The sequence below is a fragment of the Equus przewalskii genome, chromosome 3 (assembly GCF_037783145.1).
Source record: "Equus przewalskii isolate Varuska chromosome 3, EquPr2, whole genome shotgun sequence".
NCBI lineage: Eukaryota > Metazoa > Chordata > Mammalia > Perissodactyla > Equidae > Equus > Equus przewalskii.
The window spans coordinates 17,751,053-17,764,505 of record NC_091833.1 but is presented as its reverse complement, the minus strand read 5'-3'; the positions used below and the strand labels follow the sequence as shown (position 1 = coordinate 17,764,505).

General features: G+C 50.3%; 3 protein-coding genes across 32 annotated transcripts in view; 2 read left to right on the top strand and 1 right to left on the bottom strand.

Moving 5' to 3' along the window:
- RIPOR1 (RHO family interacting cell polarization regulator 1) overlaps positions 1 to 2,247 on the bottom strand; it is a 53,629-nt gene extending 51,382 nt beyond the window's left edge. For 13 of the 29 annotated variants that reach the window (XM_070612180.1, XM_070612202.1, XM_070612200.1 and 10 more), the window contains exon 1: positions 1,669 to 2,213. The gene's annotated coding sequence lies outside the window, so the exon portion shown is untranslated. Of the gene's footprint in view, positions 1 to 1,668 lie in introns of all 29 variants that reach the window. The other 16 variants (XM_070612181.1, XM_070612189.1, XM_070612191.1 and 13 more) reach the window with 10 other exon arrangements.
- On the top strand, positions 421 to 1,524 carry AGRP (agouti related neuropeptide). The gene is made up of 4 exons (XM_008509421.2): positions 421 to 566; positions 689 to 818; positions 979 to 1,064; positions 1,273 to 1,524. The coding sequence occupies exons 1-4, from the start codon at positions 522 to 524 to the stop codon at positions 1,453 to 1,455; spliced, it is 444 nt and encodes a 147-aa protein (XP_008507643.2). The 5' UTR covers positions 421 to 521; the 3' UTR covers positions 1,456 to 1,524.
- ATP6V0D1 (ATPase H+ transporting V0 subunit d1) overlaps positions 2,128 to 13,453 on the top strand; it is a 36,388-nt gene continuing 25,062 nt past the window's right edge. For both annotated transcript variants that reach the window (XM_070612222.1, XM_008509411.2), the window contains exon 1: positions 2,128 to 2,494. In XM_070612222.1, the coding sequence (XP_070468323.1) occupies positions 2,365 to 2,494 (130 nt within the window). In that variant the 5' untranslated portion in view covers positions 2,128 to 2,364. The remainder of the gene's footprint in view (positions 2,495 to 13,453) is intronic.

Here is a 13,453-nt window from a genome sequence, read left to right as displayed (position 1 = left end):
GGATGGAGGCAGGAGGGCCTAGTTTTGGCTAGGTGGGCTTCTCCCCTTCCCTTTTCTCCCCCAAAATCCCAGGGTCTAGGTCTGCATGCCACCCCCACCCCACTCTGGCTATTGGCCCATCACCCCCTTCAATGCCCCTGACCCAAGTTCCTGGAAGCAAAGCAAACAACATGCCACGTGGGGTCTGAGTGAGCATCTCCGGGGCCACAAATTAAATTAAGCTCTCAGGGCCGCCAGCCTTGTTATTGCTAATAGCTCCAGCTTGCCCACCTCCCAGAAACTCCCCACCCTGAAGAAATTTGGGGACTCTGGGGACCCCATCTTGTTCCCAAATTTTGATTGGCTCCTGGAGACCTCACCCAAAATTGGAGATGGGCACCCTCTTGTACAGCACCCAAAAGCCCAAGTTACATGGAGAGAGGCCTAAACTGTACCCCACCCTCTGGGGCCCCTCATGCTCTGGCTGCAGGGAGCAGTCACGTGTGTGCCCTTTATTAGACCCTGCCATATAAGCCAAGGGCATGGGGTGGCCAAGAACTCTCGAGGCAAGGATCCAGCAAGCAGAGGTAAGTCCTCAGCTTGGGCAGAGACTCTTACTCTCTGGGGGGGCCTCTCACTGGGGTAGGGCACCTAAAGGCTGCTCCAAGGATGAGGAGGGACTAAATGGTGGGTCTTACTGCTGAGCCAGGCCATGCTGACCGCAGTGCTGCTGAGCTGTGCCCTGCTGCTGACACTGCCTGCCATGCAGGGTGCCCAGATGGGCTTGGTCCCCCTGGAGGGCATCAGGACTGACCAGGCCCTGATCCCAGAGCTGCCAGGTCAGTGTGGGCATGGGTGGGGCTGGGTGGGGTTCAGACACCCTCTGGCCACAAACTATACTGCCTGGTACGAGTCCTCCTTCCCCCTTCCCAATCCCAGGCCCGCGAGGTGGGTGTTTTGTGCATGGGGGGGGTTCTGCCCTCACATCATCTGTCCCAGGCCTGGGCATCCGGCCCCTACTGAAGAAGACAACTGCTGAACAGGCAGAAGAGGCTCTGAAGCAGGAGGCCAAGGCCTTGGCAGAGGTAACTGCTCAGGGAAAGGAGCCAGGCCACAGGCCTTGGGAGGGGGCATTAGGCATCATCCTCTCTCTCCACTTCATGACCCCCTCACCTACTGCAACACTGCAGACCATCTCTCCTCATGCTCTACTACCATCCTGCCTGCACTCAGGCAGGTGAGGTCCTGCCTTCCGAGGCCCATGCCTACGTTCCTGCTCCCCCACTCCTGTAGGTACTAGACTTGGAAGGCCGCGAGCAGCGCTCCCCGCGTCGCTGTGTACGTCTGCATGAGTCCTGTCTGGGACACCAGGTACCGTGCTGTGACCCATGCGCCACGTGCTACTGCCGTTTCTTCAACGCCTTCTGCTACTGCCGCAAGCTGGGTACTGCCATGAACCCTTGCAGCCGCACCTAGCTGGCCGACGTCGGGGTCGGGGCTGGGACAGGGACAGGGGGCGCGAATAAAGGATGGGACCAACCTCAAGGCTGTGGCGTTATTTTGAACCTGGCCGTCGGAGGGCGGGGTTGGGGGGAGGTCACAGCAGGGGTAGGGGTGCCACCAACCCAAGAAAACACACAAACACCCCTATCCCAGGGCCTGGGCTACCCCATCATCTGAGTTACTTACATGCATGCTCTTAGGGCGCCAGGCGCCATTGGGGGAAGCAGAGGAACGCGCGGCACTCCAGCCGTCGAGAATCTTGTCCAATTAACGCGGGCAAGTGGAGGGCGCAGCGCGGCACAGGGGCTGTAACTCCTGGCTGGCGATCAAGCATTAGGCTCCAGGACCTGCTTGCAGCTAACTCGACGTGTGACAGCCCCCCCCCCCGCCCCCCCGCCGCGCCCCGTAAAAGCCCGCCCCTCACTGGTTCTCAGTTCCCCTCGGGAGAAGGCTGACTCAACAGTCTGGAATATTTCCAAGCAGGAGCAGCACGGCCCACTCCCATCTTTACTCCCTCGGTCCCCACAGTGCCAGGTGCACCAGGACCGGGAAAACTAGAGAGAGGGCCCAATGGAGCCCCAGCTGCCACGGGCGCCACCACGCGGCTGGCCTACGACACTCCAAGCCGCTCAAGCTAGGACGCCGGGGGCGCTCCTCCCCTCAGCGCGCAGGCGCCAGACGGCTGCCCTCAGGCCGCACCTGCGCTTCCGCAAGGAACCACCCGGAAACCCGGAGCTGCTCAGAGCCCCGCCCCGTTGTGGTCACGTGAGGCGCTTGAGCGTCACCTGACGTGCTTGACAACCCGCTGCGGGCGCCGCGTCAGCTGATCTGGGAGCCGTACTGCGTGCCGGCCGGTCGGGGTTCTCTGGTCCCGCCGTAGCCATGTCGTTCTTCCCGGAGCTTTACTTCAACGTGGACAATGGCTACCTGGAGGGACTGGTGCGCGGCCTGAAGGCCGGGGTGCTCAGCCAGGCGGACTACCTCAACCTGGTGCAGTGCGAGACGCTCGAGGGTGAGCCGCGGGACCGGGCCGCCAGGCCTTGAAAGGCCGGCTCGAAGGCTGGCCCGGGCCTAAGGGTTCCGAGGTCTGGGCGTGGAAGCCGGAGGCGGGGGTTCTCGAAGGACCTAAGAATTCGAGGAGCCGGGCCTGAGCTCAAGGCCTCGCTGGGAATCAGGGGCTGATGGAGGGCGCGCTGGAAGGGGATCTACCTCCAGCTGCAGCTCGGAGCGGGGCCCAGACGCAAATAAGGCTGTAAGAACCGCGGTGGTTCGCCTCTGCTGGGGCCGCCTTTTCCCCCGTTATGCCCGCCGTGTAGTTTGGAAGGGAGAGTTCCTCGGGAGTGGTTAGTCGGTGTGAGATGTGCCCGTATAAGTCTCTTTACCCTAACGCAGCTAGAGAGCTGTCCTATGGCAGCGCTTAGGGGAAGAGGGAAGCTAAGCGGAAAAGTGTCCACTTCCCCCTAACACGTACATCAGGGCCTTTGGGATCATTGTGTCTTCGCGCTGGGCGGCGGAGTGAGCCTTCCTGGGAAATTGCTGAGCCAGCTTAGTGAGAGTTTCCTCCCATCGCCTGACCCGTGGCTGAGCAGAGGCAGTGTTTGGGAGAGTAAGGGGTAGCCCTAAAAGTCTGGAAGTTCATACACACGTATTTGGCCAGTAAGTTCCACCCCCTCAGCGAGAAGGATGCCTGTTGGGACAGAGCTTCTTAGCGCAAGAATGGTGAGAAGCTGAGTTCCCCTTTCTTCTCAGCACACACAACTTCAAAGTGGGATTGACTTCCTGAGACACAACTGCATCAGATTTACTGAATTAGAGATGTCCCTGATTCCAGTCTTTGCCTCCTCCCCCTCTCCCAGGTGGTATCGAAGGGCACAGTGGCTAGAATGAGTTTGCTTCCCTGACCCCCAAGTGATACCCTTGAGCTAGCCTCATCGTTGGTAGCTGGAGGGGGAAGATGGCCAGATGATTCACCCCGTGGAGAAAATTTTCCTCATCAGAAACTTACTGAGGTTAAAAATGAGCTCAATGAAAAAATCAGTTATTGTTTACCTTGCAAACTAGACTAGTAAAGTGAAAATAAATGCCTTTAAATTTTAAAACTTACTGAAGTTAAAATACGCTTGTGGACTTTATGATTTTGACATAAGCGTGGAAAGAAAGTTGTTCACCTCCCTTATGAGAGTGGAGGTGGGGAAGGAGAGGAGAGCACTTGAGGATGCTGAGTTGTAGGAGCCTGCCAGCAACCTGATTGTCCTCATTGTGGGAAAAGGAGGAAAAACAGGGAGGCTGCCTGGGGCAGGACTTCACACACAGTTGGCACTTAATGTGTTTTGTGGACTGACTGGGACTGGTGGAAGATCTTAATTTGCTTAAATCTGAAGGTGAACTCTTGATTACCAACTGGCATTTGGTAAATTTGTTTTTATTCTAGGCTTTCTTCACGCCTGCTGCTGTCTACCCCCCACCCCCTCCTCCTGTAGAGCTTCTGGGGGCACAGGGTTTCCATCTTCCCGACAGACCTTCCATCCTCCTCCATAAACATGTTAGGCCATTCTTCCTACAGCGTTGCTGAGCACATGCCCCCCTTGTGGATCATTATCCAGACCTTTAGTGTGGCATTCAGGGATTCCGTTGCTCTTTCACACATACTCTTTTCCCTGACACAAGCCATCGCCCCAGCTCTTGATATACATAGTGCTGCGGGCTTTGGAGTTAGACAAATCTGAGTTTGACTCCCAACCCTGTCAATTACTGGACTACCGGAGACAAGTTATTTAACACCTCTAAGCCTTGTGTTCTTCATCTGGTATATTAACAGCACCATCTCATAAAGTTGTGAGATGTCAACAAGTTTATTATGTGTAAAACACTTAGCCCAGTACAAAGCACAGAGTAAGTGCTAGGTAAGTGTTAGCTCTTGTTTTCAATATTATTTGCACCTGCTGTTCCCTCTGCTTCCTTCTCATCCCCATAAAGCTCAATGATTCCCACCCTTCAAGGCCCAGCCCCGCCCCCCCCACCCCATCTTAGAACCTCTTTGTGGCCGTGCTAGGCTAGAATGTTGTTCCCTCCGTCCAATTACAGCTCCTGTGATGTTTGTGTTTCTTTCCTAGAAGTTTCTTGACATCGAATTTGGGATTCTTGGGACCCCGTATGCTGGAGATGCTCAGGACTTTTAGGGGCTGGGGATAACCAGGAAGAAGCAGGAAGGAATGACCAGAAACCCCAGTTGTCCTCTACAGAAAGGCCTTCTTTTCTTCTCAAGGTGATACCAGAGGCCTGGCCTCCAGGCCTTTGTTGCTGGTTGTTTTTACCTCCCCATCTCTAGGGGAAGAGAGAAGAGGGAACCGGGAGAGAGAGGTGGGAAGGGGAGACCAAGGAAGCCTGTGTTCCCTAATGAGATCTGTAGGTGTGTCCTGAAGTGATGAGGTTTTCAGATAACATGTTTCAGGTGTTGGAAAGTTCCCAGAAGGCTCAGGACATTGGGCAGAGGGTGTTTATTTGTTCTGCAAGATAGGACAAGTATAGACCCTTGACCACACCCTAGCCTTCCTCCCTGGATTCCACTCCAGCAGGGCATCTGCTACTGACTCTTCTCTTAGAACTCAGCCTCTTAGGGGCCGGCCCAGTGGTGCAGCAGTTAAGTGCGCTGCACTTTCTGCTTCGCTGGCCTGGGGTTCACTGGTTCAGATCCTGGGTGCGGACATGGCACTGCTTGACAAGCCGTGCTATGGCAGGTGTCCCATGAATTAAGCAGAGGAAGATGGGCATGGATGTGAGCTCAGGGCCAGTTTTCCTCAGCAAAAAGAGGAGGATTGGCAGTGGATGTTAGCTTAGGGCTAATCTTCCTAAAAAAAAAAAAAAAGAAGAAGAAACAACAGTAATTTGTTAATTTCATCAAATATCCATTTAGTGTTCAGATTTCTCTGATTGTCTCAAATGTTTTTTTGATATGGTTTGCTTTAATTAGGATCCAAATATGATCCATACGTTTCAATTGGTTGATGCTATCTCAAGTCTTTTCAATTTTTAGGTTCTCTGTCCCTGTTATTTTTCCTTTTATTTATTGGAGAAGCTGGGTTATTTCATTTATGCATTTTCCCTCCATTTCAGTTTTGCTGATTACATTCCTATTATATATAGTTTCATGTGTTCCTCTGTCCCTTGTTTTTCCTATAACTTGCTAGTTAGAACTAGAGGCCTAATTAGATTCTGGTTTCATTTTTTTTTTTTTAAAGATTGGCACCTGAGCTAACAACTGTTGCCAATCTATTTTATTTTACTTTTTTTCAGATTTTTTTTTTCCTTTTTCTCCCCAAAGCCCCCCGGTACATAGTTGTATATTCTTCGTTGTGGGTCCTTCTAGTTGTGGCATGTGGGATGCTGCCTCAGCGTGGTTTGATGAGCAGTGCCATGTCCGCGCCCAGGATTCGAACCAACGAAACACTGGGCCGCCTGCAGCGGAGCACGTGAACTTAACGGGGCCAGCCCCTGATTTTTTTTTTTTAAAGAATATTTAATAGGTAGTGTTTGTGCTTCCATTGGGAGGCACGTGATATCTAGTTGTTTCTCTTTTTGTAACATAAGGAATCATTGACATTTATTGCCTAGAACTGTTATTTCATTAGGGGTTGAAAAATGGTGATATTCTAATTCCATGTTTCCTTCTACAGTTGCTAGTTTTTAATACTTCTATGCATGAAAACTTCCAGTAATCAACTACCTGGTTACCCTGAAATACAGTTTGTATAGGAGAGGCAGGATAAATGCTTGATTCTTTCCCATATTTACTTATCAGCTCTCAAAATAATGAGTTGGTTCTCCAACATCCTCCAAAGATGACTAATGAGGTTTGTTTGTTCTTCTTTTTGTTTATTATCATATTGGACTTATGGATTTTAATATGTTTATTGTGCTTCAATCTTTTAACTTTATTGATACTCAAATTTTCCCTTGGCTAGTGGGAGCTTATTCAATAGGCTGTGAAGTCTTTTTGACATAATCCTGTAGCCTTTGAGAGCTTCCTTATTTCTGAGATAACAATATGTTCTAATCTTATCTTGTGCGTTTCCTGACCCAGACCTAGAGTCTTCATTTCTCTTAGGAGACCTGATTTTTTTAATTGGAAAATGATATTTAGAGACCATAATGTGAGTTCAGGGGGTTCTCATTGCTACTGGGTTGCTCAGTGTTTCTAGGATTTTCCTATGAATTCTTACTCAGAAACTTGGAAAATATACAAAAGCATATGGCTTGCTGGATTATGCAGCTGCAACTCTGCTCATGGGTACCAGATGCCAGTTTCCTGATTTAGAGTGGAGGCTCTACCTGACACTTGAGCCAGTCAGGGCATCACCTTCCTGTTGTAAAGAAATATAATTAACATTCAGGAGGAGGAGAGCCAGTGAGTTAGATGCTCAGGGAACATGGTCAAAGAGCTCACATATATGATATGCTGGTTGTCTTCCAGAACACTTTATTTCTCTCTGTCCTGAGTTGCTTGTCTTCTATTCATTACAACATCATCTTCTGCATTTCAACATTATTTCACAAGAGACAGTCTCATACGGGAAGAAAAAAAAAGACTCCAGGCTGGGCTTGGCCATTTACCCATCACATGAAACTACAGATGCAAATGTAGATGGTGTCTTCCAGGAGTGGCAAGTCATTCAGCACTGACTGTCGTGTGGCCAAGCATATGGCTGGAAAATTAGACAGAGATCAGCTTTTGGAGGATTGCAAAAGCCATGGGAAGTGCTTTGTCCTGAGTGCAGAGGATGGGAGGGTAAAACTACTGGACTTAAGGAGCCAGCCCCGGGTTTGCAGGTTCGGATCCCAGGTGTGGGCCTAGCACTGCTCATCAAGCCATGCTGTGGCGGCATCCCATATAAAATAGAGGAAGATTGGCACAGGTGTTAGCTCAGTGACAGTCTTCCTCAAGCAATAAGAGGAAGATTGGCAACAAATGTTAGCTCAGGGCCACTCTTCCTCACACACACACACACACGCACACATGCTGGACTTGTGTGTTTGAATGTACCTGCAGTTTGAAAAGTAAATTGGAGGTGGGGGCAACACCAGAGGTTGGAAGAACAGTTTGCAGACTCTTATAAGTAATCCAGGGCAGAGATGATGACAGCTTGTATTCAGGCATTGGCGAGCACCCATTGTGGGGGAATTTTAGGAAGAGGAATTGATAGGACTTGAGGGTTAGATAAGGAGGCTGAGGAAGAATGAAGAGTCAAGGATGATGTCCTCATCTCTGACTTAGGCAACTGTGTAGGTGGCAGAGTGAAATGATGGTGGAATTTAGAAGGAACAGGTTGGAGAAAGAGTGAGAAGATGAGATCGAGGGATCTGTGAGCCATTTGAGTGGAGATGTAGAGGCTCTTTTTGGTGCTCAGGTGTAAGGTCTGAGCTTAGGATACAGTTTGGGGAATTGAGATAAAAGTTTGGCCAATGAATGAGAGAGTATAGAGTCAGAAGAGTAGAGGCCCAAGATGAGAGTCTCCCCTAGGAAAGGCTTCAATTAAGCAAGATCAGGAGAGGTGGGGGAGATGATCCTGTCAAAAAGGCCAAGGGCATCCCCTGAGATGGAGGTAGCCCCAATGGAGAACCTGAAAAACAACAAGGTGGTGAATTCCAAACGTGGCCAAGAGACTGAAACAAAGTCAGACAGTCTTCCATTTGGTTTTGCCATTCAGAGGTCATTACCGTAATGAGAACAGAGGAGACTGGGACTAGAAGTTTGTGGCAGTGCATGGAGTGGTTGGGCAGAGACAACGTGTAGACAGAGCAGAGCTTACTGATTAACTTATCCCATCTCAGCCATTTACTGGCTTTGTTAACTTGGGAAAGTCGTTTATCCTCAGCTGTACGATGGGAATATTAATAGCATCTCTCCAAGATGTCTGTGAAGTGTAAGCACAGAGTCTGGCACCAAGTGAGCACTCAGAAGCCAGCTGTTCCCACCATGGTTATGATTATTCCCTCCTGTCACTGCTAGGAGGCAGGTGCTATGTTGGGCCTCGAGTGAGTAATGAAAACATGTCACACAAGGCCTTCATGGGGGCAAGTGTTTCTATCTAATGGACAGACTGGTAGACATCAAAACAGCATTGAATGTACAGTAGGCACAGGGTGCATTTTGGAGGGTGGGATCATGGTGGGAGTGGCAGTTAAAGGGTACAGGGTTTCTTTTTGGGGTGGTGAAAGTGTTCTAAAATTGGTTGTGGTGATGGTTGCACAACTCTGTGAACATACTAAAAACTATTGAATTGTACACTTAAAATGGGCAAATTGTATGGTGTATGAAGTATATCTCAGTAAAGATGTTAGAAAAAAAAATTAGCTGGACCAAGCAGGTAGGAAGAAGGAATGGTATTAGCAATCTCAGAAACATGAAACTGCATGGAGTGTCAGGGGAGCTTCGGGAATTGGGGAAAAGAGAGTAGAACACGTGTCAGGGATGTGCAGGGGCTGAGTGAGGATAGCTGCATTGGGCTGGCTCATGAAAGGCCTTGGGTGCTTTGGAAGTACGTGCAGCTCAGGAGGGATGAGGGTTATGGTAAAACAAATAAATAAATAAAAGTGACGGGAGAGATTCTTAGGTTAGGTCAAGGTCAATGTGTGGGAAATGTCTAAGAATTTCTGTTTATATTCTTGCCTGGAAAGACTTTGTATGTTCCATTTTGTTTGTTAAAGGAGACTATATTGAATTGGTGAAATTAGATGATGGCTGTGGCTTGAACAGGAGGATGGGCTTAGCTCAATCCCAAATTCCTCAGAGTCAGGTGTGATCCAAAGGGGAAATAACACAATCCTGACAATCCACTGACCACAAGCAAGAGAGAGGAGCTGAGCGGGCATTGGAAGAAGGGTGTGCAGAAGATAACCTGGGAGAGTTTGCACCTTGGAGTGCTTGGACCAAGCACTTTGAACTTCTGACCTCTGCGAGCCTGGGTCCCACACACATGTAAAGTTTTTCCCTAAGTACTTGAAGATCCATGCTGTCCCGACTGCCCTGGGGAGTGGCATCACTGCATGAAGAGAGCCCAGATACCCAGAGATTAATGAGCTGGCATGGATCATTGGTGGTGACCATGGCAGCCTGCTGCTGCTGCCCAAGAGGATGCTGGCCCCAGAGTTAGGGTAGAGGCTAAGGATAGGCAGAAGGGAGGTCTTGCTGTCATGAGCCAGCTCAGATTTTTTTTTTTTAATAAAGATTTTATTTTTCCTTTTTCTCCCAAAGCCCCCCGGTACATAGTTATGTATTTTTAGTTGTGGGTCCTTCTGGTTGTGGCATGTGGGACGCTACCTCAGCGTGGCCTGATGAGCAGTGCCCTGTCCGCACCCAGGATTTGAACCGGCGAAACCCTGGGCCGCCACAGCACAGCATGTGAACCCAACCACTCGGCCATGGGACCGGCCCCCCCCAGCTCAGATTTGATCCCTCAGTAGATGAAGAAGGGGGAAATTGTGAAGGGGGTGGGGATTGGTGGTATGATACAATTAGAAACTTGATCTGGGGCTCTGAAGCGTGGATTTAGGAGGAGCCAGGCTGGAGGCAGGCAGCTATTCCAGCTCTCCACATGAGAGAGCATGGGCTGAACTAGGGCAGGAGTGGCATGAGGAAAGATGAAGGACTGGGTCAGAGACCAGCTTAGAGGATGAGACCCACAAGGTTGGGCCAGTTTTCATTAGGTATAGGAGTGAGAGGAGTTAGAAGTCAGACTTCTGACTTCATAAGTGACTTAGGTGGGCGTTGGAGCTGCTTCTGAGATGGGGACCACCAGAGGAAGAGATGGATGGGCATGGATGGGGTGGTGGAAGAGGAGGTATTCTGTCTCAGATGTGCTGGGTCCGAGTGTCTGAGGGAGATGGCTGTGTGGATCTGGAGCTCAGGGGAAGTAGCACTAAAGATACCAATCTGGAAGTCATCAGTACACTGGCTGGCAGCAGTTCAGCCCACACTTGGCCATCTGTTGGCTTGCAGCCAGGGCAAGCCTCTCTTGAAAGCCGAGTTCTGCCCTGAGTCCTGCCAGGAGGCTGGAGAGCAGCCTTAATGGCAGGCCAAGTGGACACAAGAGTGGTCTGACGAGGACGTCTGGCATGGAGCCTAATTTGGCAGGCAGTGCAGGGAGAGCAACAGCCAGGGATTCCTCTTCGCATCCCTGCCGTGCCTCCTCCTGCATGACTGGGCACGGTAGTTTTTTATTTTCTTTTTAACTAAACATAATTTTTTTTTTTAATTCCAAAAGTAAAGTTGGTGGAAGAGTGACTCAGCATGGACCTTTTGAGGGACAAGTTTTCACCACCTTGTTAAAACATTGATTGTCTATAGATACTGTGTCACCCTGTAGCCCCACTTATAGGATTGTATCCCTAGATTAGCACAGGATGGCGTATAGAGGTGTTCACACCAGCCTTGTTGGTAACAGAAATCTGTTAGAACCAACAGGACATTCACTGACAGGGGTATAGTTAAGTAACCATGATCTATCCTTTCAATGGAATAATATACAAGTACTCAAAAGCATGAAGTTCCCTAAGGGCCTGGTTTCTGAGGTGGAGTCAGTGCTGAAACCATGCCAAGGGCCTTTTGAGGTAGCCTCAGCATAGGTAGGCGTCAGCCATCTAGGGCCCGTGAAGATAGGCTTTCTAGGTGACCAGAGTTTCTGGATGGCAGTTTAAACATTTTGCATAAAACCCTTCTGGAATGTATCAGTCTCACTTTCCCACTTTCTTAGCAGTACACACTGAACATAGCAGAGCTTCTCCTGTGTTAGGGCTGTGAGACTTGGAAATAAGATGGAACAGAACTGCCGTCCGTGAGGGCCCAGGTCTGCCTCCAAGTTTTGTCCTTGGGCTGCTGTCAGGCTACCCACTCACCCTTCCCACTGTGATCAGAGTGCCTGCTACAGCACCCCAGACCCCATTTCTAACTTGTAGCTATTCTTGTGCTTTGGGCTCAGCTGTCAGACACACTCCTTCTTGTTAGGAAGGTCTGCATCAAGAATGAACAGGTGCAAGGACATGATGTAACAGTCTTTCTTATAAATCCTCTGCACCTGCTCAGGGTCAGGACCTTAGGGCCTCACTGGGTCACCAGGACCTTTCTTGAGTTCTTTGTGAGGCCAGGCATCGGGCAGACCATCGCTGCCTTTTTGGCCAGCTGTGTGGTGCTGAGCTTGTGATTTAATGCCTCGAAGCTTATCTACCCACTTGTAAAATGAAACAAATCACTGGCAGGTTGTTAGGATTCAACAGCACAGTGCCTAGCGAGAGTGGATGCTCAATAGATGTTAGTATGATTAGATGAGTGGCAGCTCTTTATTGCTACTGGAAGGGTACTAGGCTTTGGGATATAGGGGAGGAGAAGCTAAGGCCCCTATCCTGAAAGGGTGCACCGTATCATAGATTGTTTTGTTTCTGAGTTATTGAGCACTTGTTTTTTTTTAGATACAGCATTAGGCAGTAGAGACAGGGGATAGGGACCTGAATAAAGGGATCTGGAGACTGGAGTCGGGAGGGAGGAGCTTTGCCCAAGCTTGAGAATGAATGTAGAGGGCTAAGGATGCCCAAGCTTCCTCTATGTCCTCTTCAGTCTTGCCCCTCAGAAGGCTCTGTCTTCACAGATGCAAGACAGACCAGTCCTTAATGACCAGGTTCAAGCCTACCTTGTCTCCATTCTGGCTTTCCCAGACTCATGTCCACCTCCAGTGTATTCCCTGTTCTTTATGACACATTCCTGCATGGCTCTGCGGGTGCCTGCAGCCTACTCCCCCAGGGATGGCTGGCTGGGGGAGATATGGACCAGGAGTATGAGGCTGTGATTAAATTGGAGGAGTGTGTTGAAAGGGAGCTGGAGCGCAACCCCTCGCTGTTGACAGTGCCATCCTCCCTTTCGCCACAAGGGGGTACACCAGGACCGTTTGGCTGCCAGAGAGCCTGGGGAAGGGGGTGTGGCTGGACCAGTGAGTCAGCCAAGCTGTGTCTCCTCTCCTTTGCATAGCACTTGCTCTGGTGGCTGTCTCTTGGGACTCTGCCTTGGGCCCTACTTCCCTCAACCAAGTCCCGGTTGGCCTTCTCAGATTAAGTAGGGCTTGTGTCTCAGTGTCTTCTGTCTATCCATCTCTTCTTTCCCTCACCAGCCTGTGCCCCAGCTTCCTGGTTTAGGAAGGGAAAGGCCAGGGGACATACCCTGATGCTCTCCGCCTTGGTGCCCAGTGCAGGCTGCTCCAGTCTTGACTACCATGCTGTCTTCATTTACCCCAGGTCATGCTGGCAGCTCTCAGAGTTGGAGCAGCAGCTACCGCACAGTGTGACGGCCATGGACCAGGGGTCTTGGGGGCTCCAAGTAGGAGGTTGAGGCTGACCAGGGGTCAGGGCCACACTTCCCAGGCTCCCAGAAGCATTGCCTTTCCTCAAGTAGCCTCCATTCTTGTCCTGCGACCCTGTTCCCTCCAGGAGGACCGACTCTTCTCCTCCTAACCTCCTTCAGCATTTTGGAAGACACATAGGAGTACATGTGGCACATAAAGGTACATATGTATAGAGTGACTCTGGGAGAGACCCAAACCAGGCACCCCAAACTTTCTGTAGGCACTGTAGGTACGCTCAGTCATGCTAGGAGTGGGGTTATTATCAGGTGATTGACAACTCTCTTCCCTTACCCTACACCCCAGTTTAAGGGGCCTTTCCATTGGCCTCCCTGGCTTCTGTCTCATTCAACACTTACTCCTTGGCTAACTTTTAAAAAATCTGTCCTGGAATATTGGCCTTTCTCTTCTTGTAGAGGCAGGAAAATCAAGGCTTTGAAGGGCCAGTTAGTCAGCTAGGCTGCTGTCACGTAACCTGATTGATGCCTGCTCTGCCTGTCTGTATCCACTGCCCTGCAGCTCAAGGGGCTGGGCTGGGGCAGCCCCCTGCATGTATGTGGGTGGTCCTGAGGAGCAGCAGGCAGACTTGT

What these genes read in the sequence shown, in the direction of transcription:
- AGRP (XM_008509421.2), top strand. Translation starts at nt 522, where the DNA reads ATGGGGTGGCCAAGAACTCTCGAGGCAAGGATCCAGCAAGCAGAG. An exon ending in CAAGGATCCAGCAAGCAGAG is followed by an intron (nt 567 to 688) that starts GTAAGTCCTCAG and finishes CTGCTGAGCCAG; the next exon opens with GCCATGCTGACCGCAGTGCT. An exon ending in AGGCCAAGGCCTTGGCAGAG is followed by an intron (nt 1,065 to 1,272) that starts GTAACTGCTCAG and finishes CCACTCCTGTAG; the next exon opens with GTACTAGACTTGGAAGGCCG.